Source organism: Paroedura picta, chromosome 7 (assembly GCF_049243985.1).
Source record: "Paroedura picta isolate Pp20150507F chromosome 7, Ppicta_v3.0, whole genome shotgun sequence".
In the NCBI taxonomy this organism is placed as follows: domain Eukaryota; kingdom Metazoa; phylum Chordata; class Lepidosauria; order Squamata; family Gekkonidae; genus Paroedura; species Paroedura picta.
This window is the reverse complement of record NC_135375.1, coordinates 114,143,691-114,164,064: the sequence shown is the minus strand read 5'-3', so window position 1 is coordinate 114,164,064 and position 20,374 is coordinate 114,143,691. Positions and strand designations below refer to the sequence as shown.

The following is a 20,374-nucleotide window of genomic DNA, read 5'->3' as shown; positions in this document are numbered from 1 at the left end:
TCACAGTCAGTACTGCTCACCTACCTTCATACATAAGCATGCCTACTGGATGGGGGATACGCTTCTAGGTAGCACTGTGTGTGAACGAGACCTTGGGGTACTTGTGGATTGTAAACTAAACATGAGCAGGCAGTGTGATGCAGCGGTAAAAAAGGCAAATGCCATTTTGGGCTGTATCAACAGAGGCATCACATCAAAATCACAAGATGTCATAGTTCCATTGTATACGGCACTGGTCAGACCACACCTGGAGTACTGTGTGCAGTTCTGGAGGCCTCACTTCAAGAAGGACATCGATAAAATTGAAAGGGTACAGAGGAGAGCGACGAAGATGATCTGGGGCCAAGGGACCAAGCCCTATGAAGATAGGTTGAGGGACTTGGGAATGTTCAGCCTGGAGAAAAGGAGGTTGAGAGGGGACATGATAGCCCTCTTTAAGTATTTGAAAGGTTGTCACTTGGAGGAGGGCAGGATGCTGTTTCTGCTGGCTGCAGAGGAGAGGACACGCAGTAATGGGTTTAAACTTCAAGTACAACGATATAGGCTAGATATCAGGAAAAAGTTTTTCACAGTCAGAGTAGTTCAGCAGTGGAATAGGCTGCCTAAGGAGGTGGTGAGCTCCCCCTCACTGGCAGTCTTCAAGCAAAGGTTGGATACACACTTTTCTTGGATGCTTTAGGATGCTTAGGGCTGATCCTGCGTTGAGCAGGGGGTTGGACTAGATGGCCTGTATGGCCCCTTCCAATTCTATGATTCTATGATTCTATAAAAACCTCTCACATATTATAGCAGGGGTAGTCAAACTGCGGCCCTCCAGATGTCCATGGGGCTCATGGGAATTGTAGTCCAAGGACATCCGGAGGGCTGCAGTTTGACTACCCCTGCATTACAGTCTTCATCACCACCAAATTTACCCTCTCTCCTCCTCAAGATCCATCGCCAGAAGCAGACTTCTCATTTTCGAGATCCTTTGGCACCACACCACCGCTAAATTCTCCATATTTTTTTTGCAGATAAGTTAATTTAATCAATAGGTAAATTCCATTAATGTTATTAAACCAAGTAATACAGATTTCTTTCCTTCCAACATTTAGCAAAGTTTATTGTTGCTAATACAGCAGTTGTAATATTATGGATGTTTGCTCCATATGCAAACCTGGTAGATAATTTAAGAGAACACATTCTGGGTCCCTTAGTACTTCTATTTTCAAACAATATAAGTTATAATTTTAATCACTTGGTCTCAGTATAAATAAGCTCTAGGACATTCCCACCACATATGAAAAAAGTCTGCCTTATCTTTATTACAATACTAACATCTGCTGTTTTTGTCTTTTAATTTAAATATTTTTTGCACTCTTAAGTGGTGAAAGGTGCAACATATATATCATTTTCAATACATTTTCTTTAAGTGTAAGACTTACTGTAAAGTTCAGTCCTTTAGACAACATGGAGTCCCAGTTCTGTTCCCATTGGGAATTGTAGTCCATGGACATCTGGAGTTTTGACTAGCCCTGATATAGGACATTCCCCAGTTTTTTATTCCATTTCAACTGATAGTCATAAAAACTTTTAAAACAATTTTGTACTAAAATGGAATAAATCTTACCTATAGAGATGTTATGTGAATATTATGTAAAATTAATTGAGGGGTATAACCAAGCTGTTTTTCCCCAATTAGAGCACTTATAAAGGTAAAGGTATCCCCTGTGCAAGCACTGAGTCATGTCTGACCCTTGGGGTGACGCCCTCTAGCGTTTTCATGGCAGTCTCAATACGGGGTGGTTTGCCAGTGCCTTCCCCAGTCATTACCGTTTACCCCCCAGCAAGCTGGGTACTCATTTTACCTATCTCGGAAGGATGGAAGGCTGAGTCAACCTTGAGCCGGCTGCTGGGATTGAACTCCCAGCCTCATGGGCAAAGCTTTCAGACAGGTGCCTTAACACTCTGCGCCACAAGAGGCTCTAGAGCACTTATATAGACTATTAATCTGATAATAACCGAAAAGAGTTATTTTAAAATTTTCTTCCTATATATGATTGTTCTTTTTTCATCCAGGCAATGTATGTATCTTGATTTTCCAAATTGTATCTAAGCTGCAATTGGTTTCCAATACTCTGCATTGTCACGTCTGCTGTTATTGATGCTAGTAAAGATTTCTCTGGTATTAGCTTGTGTCTGATTTATCCTTGTTTATAAAAAGGTTTTCTCAATATTTTATCTATCTAAGGGAAATTGCACAAATTCTTTTCTATCATAGGATACTATGTCCATGCTCGGGTTATACCACATATTTAACCAGTTTATTCTAGCTGCTTGGTAATAGAAGATTCAAATTACCTAACCAACCATTCCTTTTTTATCACACATATATTCTGTTTTAATCCTTGATTTTTTATTTTGCCAGATGAATGTATTACATAGTCGTTGCCACTGAATTATCATTTTTCTTGGCATTTCCATATATGAACAAAATTTTATTTTGGGAAGTATCTTCACTTAAATTAAGTTTATTTGCTCTAATAATGATAATTTCAGCTTATGCCATCATTGTATTTGACGATCTCATTAGTAATTAATACAGTAAGGACTAGGGAACTTCCAATCTGTACAGAGTCCCCTCTGCTTCTGAGTTAGGTCTGGGGGGAAAAAGGTTAGAGACCATCCAACCTGGATGAAAATTAATCACCCATAGGAAGAAAATCAATCCTTGGTTTCAAAATTACCTTATCCTGATGAAATTGCAGAAAAAGAGGGATAAGGCAGCAAGTTCGCCCACCATCAAGGTCAAGGTAATGGCCATTAAAAAAGATGTCTTATATGAAAGGAAGGACAGACTGGAAACTGCCATGGTTCAAATGGTTTATGGGGCAATGTTGAAAGAACGGAGAAAAAATTCCACTGAGGAACCAGTTGTATAACAGGAGGGTACAATTTCAATAAGAAAAGGAAGAAAGAAGGAAAAAAAGTGTTCAAGAAATGGAGGAAAGGATAGACCTCTAAAGAAGAGTATCTGCAGGTTATAGCACTGCAGGTCAGACACGAGAGAGACCGAAGCTGGGGGTGAACTGAGACTGGCCAGGGAAGCCCACCATAACAGGAAAAGCTTCTTCAGATATGTGAGGAACAAACGTAAGTTAAACAAGGCAAGAGGCCTGCTGATGGGTGACGATGGAGAGACTCTGACAGAGGACAGAGAGGAAGCAGAAAGGCTCAGTACCTATTTTGCCTCTGTTTTCTCAGAAGAATATGGACACATCTAGGGAAAGTATAGTGTCTGGATGGCAGGTTGACGTGGATGGAGAAGTTGTCTAACGGGACCTGGCTGCACTGGATGAGTTCAAATCCCTTGGGCTGGAGGTTGTGGACTCGAGAGTGCTCAAATAACTTTCTGGAGAGCTTGTGGAACCCTTGTCCTTCATGGAGGACTGGAGGGGTGCCAGAAGACTAAAGGAGAGCAAATGTTATCCTAATCTTCAAAAAAGGGAGGAAAGATGACCTGGGAAACTACAGGCCAGTGAGTGTGACCTCAATTGCAGGGAAAATGACGGAATAAATTTTAAATAGGGTGAAATATAATCATCTGGGAGGAGTAGCAAATGCCCCAGAAGAGAGAGTTCAAGGAGATCTGAATACACTAGGAAAGTGGACAAATGAGAACAAGATGCAATTCAATGAGACGTGCAGAGTTCTAGATCAGGGTCCCAAACATGAGAAGCATGCATATTGGATGTGAGATACACTTCTGGGTAGCAATGTGTGTGAACATGATTGTGGGGTACTTGTGGACTGTGAGGTAAATATGAGCAGACATTGTGATGCAGCAGTTAAGAAGGCAAATACACTCATGGGCTATATCAACAGAGGCATCCCATCAGAATCATAAGATGTCGTAGTCCCACTGTATACTACATTGGTCAGATCCCACCTGGAGTATTTTGTGCCATTCTGGAGGCCTCACTTCAAAAAGAATGTGTTCAAACTTGAGAGGGTTCAGAAGAAAGTGACAAGAATGATCCGGGGCCTGAGGACCAAGTTCTAAGAGGAAAGGCTGGGGGAGTTGGGAGTGTTCAGCCTGCAGAAGAAGAGTTTGAGAGGGGACAGGGAAAGATTCCTGTTGGTACAGAGGATAGGACCCGCAGTAATGGGCTTAAAGTACTTTTAGAATTTGTTGTTGTTATGTGCGAAGTCGTGTCCGACCCATCGCGACCCCATGGACAATGATCCTCCAGGCCTTCCTGTCCTCTACCATTCCCCGGAGTCCATTTAAGTTTGCACCTACTGCTTCAGTGACTCCATCCAGCCACCTCATTCTCTGTCGTCCCCTTCTTCTTTTGCCCTCGATCGCTCCCAGCATTAGGCTCTTCTCCAGGGAGTCCTTCCTTCTCATGAGGTGGCCAAAATATTTGAGTTTCATCTTCAGGATCTGGCCTTCTAAAGAGCAGTCAGGGCTGATCTCCTCTAGGACTGACCGGTTTGTTCGCCTTGCAGTCCAAGGGACTCGCAAGAGTCTTCTCCAGCACCAGAGTTCAAAAGCCTCAATTCTTTGACGCTCGGCCTTCCTTATGGTCCAACTTTCGCAGCCATACATTGCAACTGGGAAGACCATAGCCTTGACTAAACGCACTTTTGTTGGCAGGGTGATGTCTCTGCTTTTTAGGATGCTGTCTAGATTTGCCATAGCTTTCCTCCCCAGGAGCAAGCGTCTTTCTTTGCTGCAGTCCCCATCTGCAGTGATCTTGGAGCCCAGGAAAATAAAATCTGTCACTATCTCCATTTCTTCCCCTTCTATTTGCCAGGAATTGAGAGGGCCGGATGCCATGATCTTTGTTTTCTTGATGTTGAGTTTCAAGCCAACTTTTGCACTCTCCTCCTTCACCCGTATCAACAGGCTCTTTAGTTCCTCTTCACTTTCTGCCATTAGAGTGGTATCATCTGCATATCTGAGGTTGTTGATATTTCTCCCTGCAATCTTGATCCCAATTTGTGACTCCTCTAATCCCGCATTTCTCATGATGTGCTCTGCATACAAGTTAAATAGGCAAGGCGACAGTATACAGCCTTGCCGAACTCCTTTCTCAATTTTGAACCAGTCAGTGATTCCATGTTCAGTTCTCACTGTTGCTTCTTGATCTGCATATAAATTTCTCAAGAGACAAATAAGATGCTCTGGTATTCCCATTTCTTTAAGAACTTGCCACAATTTGTTGTGCTCCACACAATCAAAGGCTTTAGCATAGTCAATGAAGCAGAAGTAGACGTTCTTCTGGTACTCCCTAGCTTTCTCCATAATCCAGCGTATGTTGGCAATTTGATCTCTAGTTCCTCTGCCTCTTCGAAATCCTGCCTGTACTTCTGGAAGTTCTCGGTCCACATATTGCTGGAGCCTAGCTTGTAGGATTTTGAGCATAACTTTGCTAGCATGAGAAATTAGTGCAATGGTGCGGTAGTTTGAACATTCTTTGGCATTGCCCTTCTTTGGGATTGGAATGTAAACTGACCTTTTCCAATCCTGTGGCCATTGTTGAGTTTTCCAAATTTGCTGGCATATTGAGTGTAGCACTTTTACTGCATCGTCCTTTAAGATTTTGAATAGTTCAACTGGAATGCTGTCACTACCACTAGCTTTATTGTTGCTCAGACTTCCTAAGGCCCATTTGACTTCACATTCCAGGATGTCTGGCTCCAGGTCAGTAACTACCCCATTGTGGTCATCAGGGATGTTAAGCTCGCTCTTGTATAGTTCTTCTGTATAATTTTGCCACCTTTGTTTAGTCTCTTCTGCTTCTGTGAGGTCCCTACCATTTTGGTCCCTTATCATACCCACCTTTGCATGAAACGTTCTCTTCATATCTCCAATTTTCTTGAAAAGATCTCTGGTCCTCCCCATTCTATTGTTTTCTTCTATTTGTTTGCACTGTTCATTTAAGAAGGCATTCTTATCTCTTCTAGCTTTTCTCTGGAATTCTGCATTCAATTGGGTGTATCTTTCTCTTTCTCCCTTGCCTTTCACTTCCCTTCTCTCCTTAGCTATTTGTAAAGCTTCCTCAGACAGCCATTTTGATTTCTTGCATTTCTTTTTCTTTGGGATGGTTTTAGTTGCTACCTCTTGTACAATGTTGCGAACCTCCGTCCATAGTTCTTCAGGCACTCTGTCTATCAGATCTGATTCCTTAAATCTATTTGTCACCTCCACTGTGTATTCGTCGGGGATATGATTTAGTTCATACCTGAGTGGCCTAGTGCTTTTCCCTACTTTCTTCAATTTAAGCCTAAATTTTGCAACAAGAAGCTCATGATCTGAACCACAATCAGCTCCTGGTCTTGTTTTTATTGACTGGATAGAACTTTTCCATCTTTGGCTGCAGAGCACATAGTCAATCTGATTTCTGTCTTGACCGTCTGGTGATGTCCATGTGTAGAGTCGTCTCTTGGGTTGCTGGAAAAGAGTGTTTGCTATGACCATTGTATTCTCTTGACAAAATTCTACCAGCCTGTGCCCTGCTTCATTTTGTACTCCAAGGCCAAACTTGCCTGTTATCCCGGTTATCTTTTGGCTTCCTACTTTAGCATTCCAATCCCCCATGATGATAAGCACATCATTTTTGGGCGTTGCTTCTAGAAGGTGTTGTAGGGCTTCATAGAACTGATCAACTTCATCCTCTTCAGCAGCAGTGGTTGGGGCGTAGACCTGGATCACTGTGATGTTGAATGGTTTGCCTTGGATTTAGAATAGTATTGGCTAAATACCAGGAAAACAAATTCAGTCAGTGTTCAGCAGTAGAATTGACTGCCTAAGGAGGTGGGGAGCTCCCCCTCACTGGCCATCTTCAAGCAGTGCTTGAACAGAGACTTATCCTGGATGCTTCAGGCTGAACCTGCATTGAGCAGGGGGTGGGACTAGAGGGCCTGTATGGCTCCTTCCAACTCTTAGTTCTATGAATAACCCTGTCATAAATTCTTTGGCTTCATTGAAATGACACAGATAAAATTTCAATATGTGCACGTTAAATTGAAATTGTAGCCAAATGCATCCTAAACTATGAGTTGACCAAGCCTTCAATGACAAAACACATTTAGAAATTCTTGATGTCAGAAGTGACAGAATCCAGTTATTGCTCCCCAGCCCAGATCTCAAAATGTTCCGATTTAAGAACATCTAGGAGAAGGTTTGTGGGTTGCTGGCAAACCTTCTGAAACCTTAACCATTCCTGGTGGGGAGTATGAGCCAAAATCATAAAATTATAGAGTTGGAAGGGACCTCATGGGTCATCTAGTCCAAACCCCTGCGTTATGCAGGACACTATCGCTCATCCACTCATCGGTTCTGGTCCGTCCCTCCGGGGCCAGAGAGAACAACTCTGCTCCAACGTCTACATGGCAGCCTTTTAAATACTTGAAGATGGCTATCAGATCCCCTCTCAGTCGTCTCCTCTCCAAGCTAAACAGACCAAGCTCCCTCAATCTTTCCTTCTATGTCTTGGTCTCCAAAACCTCTTTGTTGCCCTCCTGTGGACACGCTCCAGTTTGTCAACATCCCTCTTCAACTGGGGTGCCCAAAACTGAACAAAGTACTCCAAGTGAGGCCTTACCAGAGCAAACGGTACCATGACCTCCCATGATCTGGACATGATACTCCGTTTGATACAGCCCAAAATCCCATTTGCCTTTTTAGCTACCGAGTCACACTGCTGACTCATGTTCAATTATGGTCTACTAAGACTCATAGTTTGTCAACATCCATCTTCAACTGGGGTGCCCAAAACTGAACACAGTACTCCAAGTGAGGCTGAACCAGAGCAGAGCAAAGTGGTACCCTCACCTCCCTACCATTTGTATTTTAGCCACCGAGTCACACTGTTGACTCATGTTCTATGTATGGTCTACTAAGACTCCTAGATCCTTTTTGCACATGCTACTGCCAAATGTCAGGTGGAGTAGTCTGACTTGAAGTAATGGAGATGATGGTAGCCCATACTTGGGATATCTTGTCTATTGGAAGGCAACGAACAAGTGTGTTGCGACGTCTTTGTCCATTGTACTGAGGTCATGAGGAACGGTTTCAACGTGGGAGTGATCTATGGTGTGATGCCCAATTTTTTCACTTTTGTTTATTTCCGCCAGTGGTTCAGACACAGCCCTAGATAGCGCAGATCCCTCCACCACCAGGCTGCACTGAGCTCACATTCTTGGCCTCTTATTAGCTGCTTAGGCTCTCCCTTCTTGTGGGTTTGAGGCACTAAGGGCCAATTCCCAGGGAGCTGCATGTAGATGAGTCACTCTTCCTTCCCTTGCTCTTGCGCTGGGCAGGAGGCAGCCTTATAGCTTTTTTCCATGCATCAAGGCCATCTTCTTTCTTCGTGTTTCTTTAAAAAAAATAATAACTGGGGCATTTTCTCACACACAATGGCCAAGATATAAGAATTTTAAGTCGTTCAACTTTTCTTCTGTACCTCAGGTAATGCTTGCTGGCAAAAAGTGGACTGAGGGGAGAGTGCTTGCCCCTCCCACATCATGTGACTTTTCATTGGAAAAGTCAGCCTTCTCTGTGAGGGGAGGAGGAGCACATATGGGATCCAGAATTGCTGTTCTAAAACTCCACCCTGTAAGAGGCCAGCAAAAGCCCAGTCCCATGTGGGATTCTACAGAAGCCATGAAGATAAAGAGGAAATAGCTTGCCAGAAAATTCTGCAGCAGGCGTCTAATTTGAAGGGGATGCAACTGTAAGAAAGAGGCAGGACAATGGGCACTCTAGCAGCCCCTCCCCTTCCTGCTGCTCTGCTTTACTGCAATGGAATTTTGGACTTATTTTGCACAAAAGCCCCATGCAGGTTCTTCATGGAGGGGGCACAGACAATTTTGAGCAAGGCTGATAACAACTGGAAGTATACTGGTGATCCTAGGCCAGCACACTCATGTTTAAAACTGAGCACAATAATGGTGACAGAATGTTACAAAAGAAATATTCAAATTAATTTTTTGACAAGGTATTTTCAGGATCCTAAATGCTCTGTCATTTCCTGAAAGAAGAAAGCACCATAGCATATCCAGCGCAGAACACCTACGAAGGCCTTCAATCAAACTGGGAATATAAAATATAAAAAAGAATGGGCCGTTCCAGCCCCACGCTGCAAGAGGGGGAAGGGAGGTGCGGGCGCCGGTGCATAACTCAGCACACACATGCAGGTGTGTGCCCACACCTGCCCTCCCCTCCCCTCCCCCCCACGGCACTGGCTGCAGCGGCCTGGAACGGTCAATTCGGACACTACCTCACGCAACCCTAATACTTAGCTTGTAGATATTTCCCCCAAGGAAGGCAATGATTATTTGAAAAGAAAATGCTATGGTCTAAAATACAATGGAACAAGGAGTTTTAGTATCCTGAAAGCACAGTTCTGATATATTTTACAAGTTATTTCTATTTTTGGCAGACTGAGGAAAAATCCTGGTCATCTAAATATTTCCTAAGCAGTACTACTTCACATTTTACAGAGGCTCTTTACCGAAAGCCAGGATGTTTTTGTAAAGCGTGAAGCCTACTTCATGCTTTACAAAAACATTCACAACACACACAAAAGGGGTGGGGGGGGGGAGACATGGAGACACTGATTAATGAATTTGGAATCCATTTTTACAAAGTTTCACGTTATTCTTCTGGCAACTATTAATCAATCTCTGATTATTCTATAAAATACTCAATGAGCAAGATTAAAGGTATATTGTGAATAGTTTATTTTCATGCAAAAAAAAATCTAAGCACACCGAATGAACACCCTTCAATCTTGACTTATTTACAAGCTTTCCAGTCCCTTTATTGACTTATAAAAAGCACAACAATTACTGGGTATTTTAAAATTACATTTGCATTCAAAATGCACCGGGTGTGGCAACAAACTCCGCCCGGTTCAAGATGCTCATACATCAAGAGAAAGGGAAGGGTCCAAGAGTGCTTTCATTGGTACACACTTATACAGACGCATCTACAGAAAGACAGACAGGTCTAAGGAGGCAGCTGCAGCTACATCTGCAGAGGAAGGAGACATTCATGTACAAGGACACTCCGGGGAGGTCAGGAGTCCTACACAGAACATTTGACAAACAGCATGAAGAAACAAACTTTGGCATCAATTTCCAGGGTACAAAACAGGGCCCATTCTCTGCCCAAGAAACGCAGCACTGAGCTTGGGACCCAAACAGCACCTGGCATTTACTTGTCGCGTCTCGCATTAAAACTGGTTGCTGGGCAGACATTCCACGTCTGGCAGGGCTGGATGTCTCCCCTTTGGTCCTATGCTGCTGATCCCATCCCAACCGCAAGAGGCCACTGTGCCATCTGAAAAGCTCCCCCTGGGAAGCCTCCCAGAAGGACAATGACGAGGCAAGCTCTTTGTTTTGTACCCTGGTTAAGCACTGATCCTACATTGTCCGATTAACACAGAACATTATGCTTTCATCACCAGCCACTCAGACAGGAACTGAAAAGCACGAGGAACTCCCAGCATGCCCTGGGTGTGGTGCTAGCGAAAGAGCGGGATGGGCCCCCGTCCATCTGAGGCACAGCAAGTTGCATAACATCATTACCACTTTGCAAGGTCTGGCGTCCTCCGGCCAACACGCCGCTGGGCAGCATTCCTGTGGGAGTCAAGCCCTTGAGGGTCAGCACACTTTCGCTCTCCTCTCTAGAGACAGGAGACAAAGAGGAATCATTGCAATCCCACCAATCTTGAGACTGAACTTCCATGCACACTCCAGCCAATGGATGCTCAATAGGAATGATCAATGTATTCTGGGGAACATGGGGAAGATCCTCTCTCTCTCTCTCTCTCTCTCTCTGTCTCTCTCTCTCTCTCTCTGTCTCTCTGGACATGTCCATCATGCTTGCTGCCCATTAGCCACCTGGATCCTAAGGGCGGAAGCACTCTTGACCACACGTGACATAGAGACTGGATGTGCTGGAAACACTGATCTTTGCAATCAGAGAGCACATGGGATGTGTTCTTGAACTGCTACTGGATCCACTGCTAGTCCCCCCCCTCACAAAAAACCACATCACTGCAGGATTTTTACTGTGAACTAAAGGGCATCCCAAGACAAGCTCTCAAAAAACCCAGCTGGCTCCTAAAGCCCCTCACGTACACTCTGAACCTCTGCTTGGGACATAAGACTTGGATACGTCATGCTGCAGTCACTTTCCATGTAAGTTCAGAAACCACATAATGAGACTCAGAAGTGACCCTTGGCATGTCTTGACCCGACTTGGCAACTCTTTGACCAACTCTGAACACATGCAATTGCACCATGAAGGAGTTTGTTGATTCACTTATTTTGGTTTTTATATTCCCCCCTATCTTCAGAAACTCAGCCATTAGGCACATAATAACATAAGTAACCTGCTGTGTTAGACAAGCGGACCATCTAGTCCAGTACCATTTCTGCAGAAAGACCAACCCCTAGAACAGAAGTAGTCAACCTGTGGTCCTCCAGATGTCCATGGACTACATTTCCCATGAGCCCCTGCCAGCATTTCCTGGCAGGGGCTCATGGGAATTGTAGTCCATGGACATCTGGAGGACAACAGGTTGACTACCCCTGCCCTAGAAGGTCACCAGCTGGGCATAGAGACCAAGGCCTTCCCCTGATGTTGCCTCCTGGCACTGAAATTCAGAGGTTTACTGAACGTGGCACTGTCCTTTAGTCATCATAGTTAGTAGCCATGGATCTACATAATCCCCTCTTAAAGTTGTGGCCATCACTACATCCTCTGGCGGCAAACTCCACATTGTAATCACTTGCTGGATAAAGAAGTATCCCCTTCTGCCTGTCCTGAATCAGATTCATTAGATGCCCTCAAGTTCTAATATCTGGAATTGGGGGGGGAGGTTTTCTCTGTCCAGTCTCTCTAGCCCAGGGGTAGTCAAACTGTGGCCCTCCAGATGTCCATGGACTACAATTCCCAGGAGCCCCTGCCAGCATTCGCTGGAGGGCCGCAGTTTGACTACCCCTGCTCTAGCCCATGCATGATTTTGTAAACCATGCCCTCCCCGCTTTACTTGTCACTTTCTAAACTGAAAAGTCCCAGGTTCCTCACAGGAAAGGTGCTCCAACTCCTCAACCATCTTGGTTGTTCTTTTTTTCTGTACTTTCCCAGTTCCCATTAGAGACATGGTTATCAGACCTGCACACAGTATCCCAAATGAGGCCACATCACCAGTCTAGATGGGGGCATTATAATCCCAGTTCCTTTATTTTGGCTCATGGCTCCCCCCCACCTCCCAACTCTTTCTCCCCTCCCAGAAATCCTCCCCTCCTACCTTCCTCCTTTCATGGAGCTCAGCCCCCATCGACCTGCACCACTTCTTGGGCCTTTGCTGAGGCTGTGTGTGCATCTTCCATTTCAGAAACCACCTTGCCCTGGGGTGGAACTCATTCTAAAAAACCTGAACAATTCTATGCTCTTTGCTCCACTTTGGGACTCGTTTGGGTAGTGAAAAGACCAGCTCTTCTTCTTTCATCCTCACTGTGGGTTGCCTCCTGTTGTCTCTCCCCACTGCATCTGTCCGGTGATTTCCCTTCTCCCCTGCAGAGCCCTTCTTGGCCTTGCTTTCCGTACCTTCTGATCCCTACTATCTGTTCTTACTGCTTTCTCTTTACTTCTTTTTCAGGTCACTAAGTCAACTGCAAATGTTCCATGTAATCTCCGCCTCCTCTAAGCGACTTTCAGCTAAATTTATTTATCATACTTCTATGATAAATGAAACATTTAGCAGCCAGACAATAGAGAGAGGCTCTCTGAGTGTAAACAGCTCAGAGCAAAGCGAGAACGGCCATTACCTGAGAACAGAGAAGGCTCTTGCCATCTTGCCAATCGCCCGGATTTTGTTCCTGATTATTTCTTTCCTTGCTGCAGCTGTACCTACTTTCAATGGAAGGAGAACATTTCAAACTCACAGGACAGAAAACAAGGCACCCTTCAACACAGCTTCAAACCTTTGCCATAAGAGGCCCGTGCACACTGATGCTATGCCAATAAAGGTTTCTGAGTCTACTGCACCACAATTTGTGATGTGAACTGCCCTGAGCCTCAGGGGAGGGTGGAATATATATGTAATACCAAACAAAATAAATAAATCCTAGATGTCCCCAGAACCAGTGAAATACTCCCAAAGATTTTCCACTTCTGCACATCACAACATGGCTTCTGCCATTTGGGGGGGGGGGGGGTTGAGGGCTGTTTCCTAATGACCTCTGCCACATAGTAGCAGTAGATCATTTCCCCCCTCCCTACCATTCCTAATGCACAGAACACGAACAGTCTAATGCCCTGAATTTGACCAGCCCAAAAAACATCTTTCATAATTTGTATCTTTTTTTTTATAGTGCTTTGCTGTGCAGAACGGAGTGAGGGCTGTTCACAGAACAGAAATCCAAAGATCCCTTGAATGTGCTCAGATCTAGGCCAATTACTATGCAGCAACACCTAAATATGCTCTTTCATGGATATCAGGAGCAGGGTTGGGTACTTTCGCCGCCGAAGTGGCCGTTCCAGCCCGAAGCACAGCACCCTAATCTGGAGGGTCTTTGATAGATTAATACATTTCCGCCAGTTATGCACATGCTGTATTTGTAAGTTTACACCGAAGAAAAAGTCATATCAACTGAATTCATCTTTAGTAAGGAAGCAAATGCATTCATGGGCAACTGATACAACAGAGATACAAGAATCATATAAATACTGGCTGGAAAAAAACCCGTAGAAACTGAGACACATTTCATGCACTATTTTAACCGTAAAACCAAAACCAAGATAATCAACCAAAAACTTTCCTATCCATGCAGGACCAAATAAATATATTAGAAATAGGCAAACTGAAATTCTACCCAAGAAAGGGGAGGGGAGGGGATGGAGAAGAGGGGAACTTTCATGCACAGAAAGATAGATGCTATAAAATATGACTTCTGATAATACCAGGAGCATGGATTTGAACTTGCTCTTCTAGAAGAAGAAGAAGAAGAAGAAGAAGAAGAAGAAGAAGAAGAAGAAGAAGAAGAAGAAGAAGAAGAAGAAGAAGAAGAAGAAGAAGAAGAAGAAGAAGAAGAAGAAGAAGAAGAAGACTTGGTTCTTATATGCCACTTTTCGCTACCCAAAGGAGTCTCAAAGCAGCTCACAGTTGCCTTCCCTTTCTTCTCCCCACAACAGAAACCCTGTGAGGTGGGTGAGGCTGAGAGTCCTGATATCACTGCTCGCTCAGAACAGTTGTATCAGTGCTGCGAGCCCAAGGTCACCCAGCTGGCTGCATGTGGGGGAGTGCAGAATCGAACCCGGTATGCCAGATTACAAGTCTGCACTCCTAACCACTACACCAAACTGGCTCTCATAAAGACTGGCAATAAAACAAATACGACACATTTATATGAGCACGACATGTAAATGTGTTTTGTACTTTTGATTCCTGTGATCAAGGAAGTCATATTTCAAAATGTCTGGTCTCTACCTTTTTTATTGCCATATATGAGTCGCTCTTCAGATGGAGAGTCCAGAAAAAAGAAAGTGGATGATGGAGAAAAAGGTGAGTGAGGCAAACTAAAATAAAGTTTTTTTATACTGACAGAGATAGTAAAAGAATGAATGAGGAAACGAAAAGTGAGAGGAAAAATGGGAAAATACATGAGGCTGAATATATATACACCATATATACTCGTGTATAAGCTGGGTGTTTCAGCACTCCATTTCACATTGAAAAATTCCTCCTGGCTTATACACGGATATATACGGTATATTTTAATTTTGAAAACATATGGGAAATTTGCCCAATACTCAGTGATTTCCTTGAATGATGATGTAAAGTGGTGGTCCCCAACCGGGCCACGGCTCCCTCTCCCTCCCCCCCGCAGTGAGAAACTTCCCAGGCCGCAAGCAAATTGGCCACCAAAGCAACCGATTAGCTTGCGGCCCGGCAAGCTTCTTTTTGTCGGGGGGTGGTGGTGGTTGTGGAGGAAAGCGGGGCTGCCGGCGAAAACGCACATGCGCGGCAGGTCCATGCACGGGCGTTTGCGCATGCGTGGCCGCAAACGGTAGTTTCGCACATGCACGGCAGTTTTGCGCATGCGCGGAAGTGCCACACATGCACGTTTGTGGCCACGCATGGCGCCAACACACATGCACGGACCGGCGGATCACTCTCCCCCCTCCACCGGTCCGCAGCCTTAGAAAGTTTGCAGGCCACTGATGTAAAGTATAGGCAGGATACAAGTTCCATTAACACAAACAAAAAACTGTTTAAAAGAAGTTATAATAAAATAGTATCAAAGGAAGAGGAGGAGGAAGAGGAGCAACCAAACCAGAAAGGAAACCCCCTAAGACTCTCTCTGAATGAAGAAAAATTAATTACACATGTCATGAAGCAGTCACATGAAACACAGGCTAATACCGAATATTCAATGTCATGTAATTCTAGAGGCAATGTAATCTGGTATATCACATGGAAGAATGAGAAATGACTAGTACAGTAATCCTTAATACATTTGAATTTTGCATTTTAGAACACTTCTTTCAGTTAAAATATTTAATGGGAACTAAAATATCCCCTCCTTTCTCCCACACTAAGAGAGGAGAAATGACAGGCAATACCGATGAGAAGACTTCCACATGACCTTGCTTGAAACCACAATAAACAACGGTCACACCTACCGTCAAACTGGTCCTCTCCTTCCACCATCAACTCATCATCAGAGCAAATACTCAAAATGTTCACCAGCATTTCTGTCACTGAATTAAAAAATATAGTATTACAGGATGAATGCTTGAAAGGGCTATAACGTGTAAGATCCATGGGGGCAAACCTGGAGCTCCACATTTCACATCAGACTTGCCAAAACTCAAATAACAGAGTTTAAAAAAATCTGCGGGTCGTACATGACTCCTGTTCAGCTCCACAGAATTCCATCAGAGTTTTGCCCCCATCACTGGAAGAAGGACATGTACGGTTGGGCGTTTCGGCCACAGAAGCACCCAACCCTAATACAGGCAGTGTTTTCCAAATACGGCTGGGAAGGAAACATTCTGCCTCCTTACGAAATATGAGGCCAGCTCTTTTGCATCTACATATTGCTTAGCTACCCTTCTGAGGACCACACTTGTTCCTATTCTACCAGTTTTATCACAACTGTGTCACCCCTCCGTGTTTCTTCCCACTTCCATTGCTTCCCACAACCGCCTTATATTATGAAGGGAAACTCAGTCCTAGGACCCAACCTCCTTTCCAAAACGATTTAGAAGACTGTGTCATGAGAACAGGCAATAAAAAGGAACAAATATACCGCCAACAAAGGGGAGCAGTGCAGTGGGAAAACAGGGTTACACATACCTGTAACTTTTGTTCACTGATTGTCTTGTGTGCAGGCGCGCATTGGGTCGGCACATGTACAGGCCTGCCAGGGAAGACTTTTCCAAGTAAGCTCCAGTAGGGGGTGCTCAAACCCTCAAGACTGTGCATGTGTCTGCCTTCCCACGGGATGCACCATGGGCCTTATGGGTGGCACGCCCCCTTCTCCCCGGTTCTGAATGCCACCGGTAACTCCCTCTGTTCTGAATCCACGGTGTCTTTTGGCTGGAGCTCGCAGCAAGGGGAGTGCACACATGATGTCAATGAATAACAGGGAGAGGAAAGTGCAACCTTGTTTTCATTTTCCATCTTGTAGTGCAGCCCCAAATTGGGACCTTAGCAAGCAAGATTACCTTTGAGGGTTGGGAGCTCCTCAGCTGAAAAGGGACTGTAGAATTGCCCTTCCAAATTGGGCCTCTTTTCTGTCCTGCAGGTTCAGGGCGTAATGCTTGATGAACATCTCCTCCAAAGACCACATCATTGCTCTGCAAATCTCCTCTAATGATACCTGGGGAAGAAATGCAGAGGATGTGCCCTGGGCTCGTAATGAGAGGGGCCGTCACCTCCAAGGAGCACGGGAAGATCGCCACACCTTAAGCGGTTCTGACAGCCATTACCACCCATCTAGCTATTGACTATGATGCTGCTGCCTTGCTCTTCTTTGGACCATAATAGCAGACAAGGACTGTGTTTTTCTATACTGTTTTGTTCTGCCTAAGTAGTATAGTAAGGCCTGCTTCAAATCTAAGGAGTGTAGTCTCCATTACAGCTCCAAGGAAGCCTGAGGAAGATAAACTGGTAGGATAATCTTTTGGGAAATATGGAATTTAGATAGAACCTTTGGGTGGAAATCTGCACTGGGGCACAAAACCACCCTCCCAGGAAAAAAAATGGAGGTACCGGAAATTAATCTTCAATGCTGCTAAGTCCCCCATCCGTCTTGCAGAGGTGAGGGCCACCAAGGTGAGGGCCACCCAGGAGAGCCAATATCAGCACCAATAAAGACCACTGAGCCTCTGCGATTATCCTAGGTTTCAGTGGGAACAAGTTCGTCAAGCCCTTCAAGAAGAGCTGAGCTAGTTTATGTGAGAAGACTGAAACCTCTTGAACTTTTGTATGGAACACAGGTAGACCCACCAGGTGTGTTCTTACTAATGCCACTGAAAGACCCTTTTACACCAAAGGCAGCACTCTAAGATTCCTCTTATAGGACAAGAGAAAGGGGAAAATCCTCTGTCTCTTGCCCAGCTCTCAAAATGCACCAATATATAGTCAAATTCTTCCTAGACTGAACTAGAATGTCTCTTACTCTGGATTTGGGATGATTCTCCATGCTACTAGGTGGAGTCATGCAGGGTCCACCTGACCAAGTCTGGGGGAGGTACATTACCTGGCCCCTTCCCAGTCTGAGTAAATACATGTAACAGTGTTAGCTGGGCTATCTTGGTGCCATTAGGACAGCATTGGAGCTTCTGTACCACTTGTGGTAGCAGCAGAAGGGGTGAGAATGCATATAGTAGGGGTTCTGTCCATATGAACTGGAAGACATCCTCCAGAGACCCCTTGCCCCTCCGTCCTAGGGAACAAAAATCCTGGACCCTTGCTGAAGTGGCAGAGGCAAAGGTCTATCTCCGGGCCTCTCCAAGTGTCTGCTGTAGCTACAGCAGGTTTAAAAGCTATTTGTAAGAAAAGGCTCCCCCTCTGCTCAACTGTCTTCTTGCAATGTGGATCACTCTCAAGTCTAACCCTAATTGGAGTGCCTCCTCCCGAGTCTCCCAAGAGCCTCTCTGAATAAGGGATGGGAAGAGGTGCCCCCTTGTTTGTTTACATAAATCATGGCTGAGGTGTTGTCCACTCTACCCAGAACCCACTTCTCAGCAACCACACCTGTAAATCGCATCCTCTGGGTGCGATCTGTCAATCAGTTCTCGATCCACCTAGCAGTAATAGGATCCATACTGCATTTTACCAACTTGTCTATAAGAATATCATGAGCAACCTTATCAAAAGCCTTACTGAAATCAAGGTAAATTATGTCCACAATATTCCCCTGAAAAAAAAAAGAGATAAGGTTTGTCTGACATGTTCTTGAGAAAGCCAGGCTGACTCTTAATAATTACAGCCTTCTGCTCTAACTGCTCAAGTACTGACTATTTGATGATTTGTTCTAAAGTTTTGCCAGCTGGATCCTCCTTTTTCCCTTCTTAAAGATGGGGACAATATCAAATCTTCCAATCTTCTGGCACTTCACCTGTTTTCCAAGAATTGTCAAAAATAATGGACAGAGGCTCAGAAATTAAGTCCTTTCATTACCCTGGGATGCAATTCATCTGGCCCAGAAGATCTGGTTTCATTTAAAGAAACTAGGTGCAACACCTACATAGATCCTAGGCCACAACTCCCATCCCTCATCACATGAAATGATTTTGCCATGTTGAGCATGATTCCCCTCCAAGAGAAGACTGGGGAGAAGTAGGAAGTGGGCAGTTCAGTCATGCTCATCTGTGTGCAGCATCTTAACACTGCACTTGCTGCACTTTTTGAACATGACCACAGAAGTCATGATAGTCACCTACCAAACGACAAACTTAGCGGAGCTGAGTGGAACATGTCCTGACTTTGCAGCGGTGAAAATGAAACTGGAGAGAAAGAGGGCATTCTGCACACAGAACACGTGGTACGTCCAGCGGGAAGGCAGACGCATGCACAATCTTGATGGAGTGAGCGCCCTCTACTCGAGCTTACTTGGAAAAGTCTTCAACAGCAGGCATGCACACACACAATCCCAATGTGGGGCTGCATTAAAAGATGGAAAATGAATGGGAAAGATGGTGGGTGGATGTTCCTTGCCAGCCTCCTTGACAACAGCCCAGATCCCGGTCATCTCTAAAAGTCTGTCCCAGGAAGCAGAGTGCAAAGGTTGTGCTAAGTCCTCACCCCCCCCTTTGTCCTCAGCCTTCTATAACCAGAGATCTGTAGCCTCTGATTAGTTTGTACAGCTCATGGCTACTGAAAAGCCTGTCCTCAGTCAACTGGCCTAACAGTCTTTAAAAATGCACTCCAATGATCAACTGTGCTTTTAACCAAAATGTAGTTATTATAGTCACAAGGAGCCAATCATTACACAAAAACATTTCTCCAAACTTCATCTGTATTGACATATTTTAATATACCAATGACTGCTACTTATGCCAGCATACAGGTAGTCATCCCAGAAAGTCAGCGGCCCAACAATGCAAACAGAGCTTTTGTATAATGTGTGATCTCCCAAGTCAAGCACCAGTCATACATGGCAGCCAAAAAAGGGTCTGATAACACTTAAGGGATCTCAAGCACTTGGCAGACCAAAATGCACTGGAGATAAGCTACATTTCATTTGGTTGCAGTTGTTTCTGTCATGTACGAGTAGATAATTGTAGAGAAAAGACTTTGGACAGCTGGTTAATTATGCAACTGAAAGAGCAGTAGGTTCTAGAGCAAGCATAGCCTGAACTCTTTCCCTATACATTTAAGTAACTAAACTAAGGATACTGTAATTTTCGCCACATTATAAGAAGGCAAGCTCAACGGAGAAGCCGAAGGCAGGAAGAAAAGAGGATGACCCAACAAGAAATGGATTGACTCAAGAAAGGAAACCAGAGTCTTCCGTTCGCAAGGGGTTTAATGACAGGACACTTTTGGAGGTCATTAATTCAGAGCTGCCATGATTCAGAAGCAACTTGCAAGCACTTAACACACACGAGAGAGCAGGCATCTTACCCCACAGCAAACCAGCTAAGCATTCAGCTTCCAAGATGTCATATACCTTTTTCTCCAACAAATGGCAATGACCACGTGAAGACATCCATAAAATTTGGCAACCAGTAAGGGTGCGGAGAACAGTTGAATTGCCGAATATTCATCACATTATTTTCGTATTTTAATACAGCAGCTGTAAAACAGATTTAGGGAATATGGCTTTTATCTCTGTCAATAACAAAGGCACACCTGTT

At 44.5% G+C, this 20,374-nt stretch overlaps 1 protein-coding gene across 17 annotated transcripts in view; it reads right to left on the bottom strand.

Moving 5' to 3' along the window:
• PPP3CB (protein phosphatase 3 catalytic subunit beta) overlaps positions 1-20,374 on the bottom strand; it is a 50,875-nt gene that overhangs the window by 6,230 nt on the left and 24,271 nt on the right. For 9 of the 17 annotated variants that reach the window (XM_077346038.1, XM_077346025.1, XM_077346035.1 and 6 more), the window contains 5 exons: positions 20,188-20,313; positions 15,689-15,766; positions 14,493-14,519; positions 12,832-12,916; positions 10,582-10,679 (listed from right to left, as the gene is read on the bottom strand). In XM_077346038.1, coding sequence (XP_077202153.1) covers positions 10,582-10,679; positions 12,832-12,916; positions 14,493-14,519; positions 15,689-15,766; positions 20,188-20,313 — 414 coding nt within the window. Of the gene's footprint in view, positions 1-9,787; positions 10,680-12,831; positions 12,917-14,492; positions 14,520-15,688; positions 15,767-16,735; positions 16,891-20,187; positions 20,314-20,374 lie in introns of those variants that run through there. The other 8 variants (XM_077346028.1, XM_077346031.1, XM_077346026.1 and 5 more) reach the window with 6 other exon arrangements.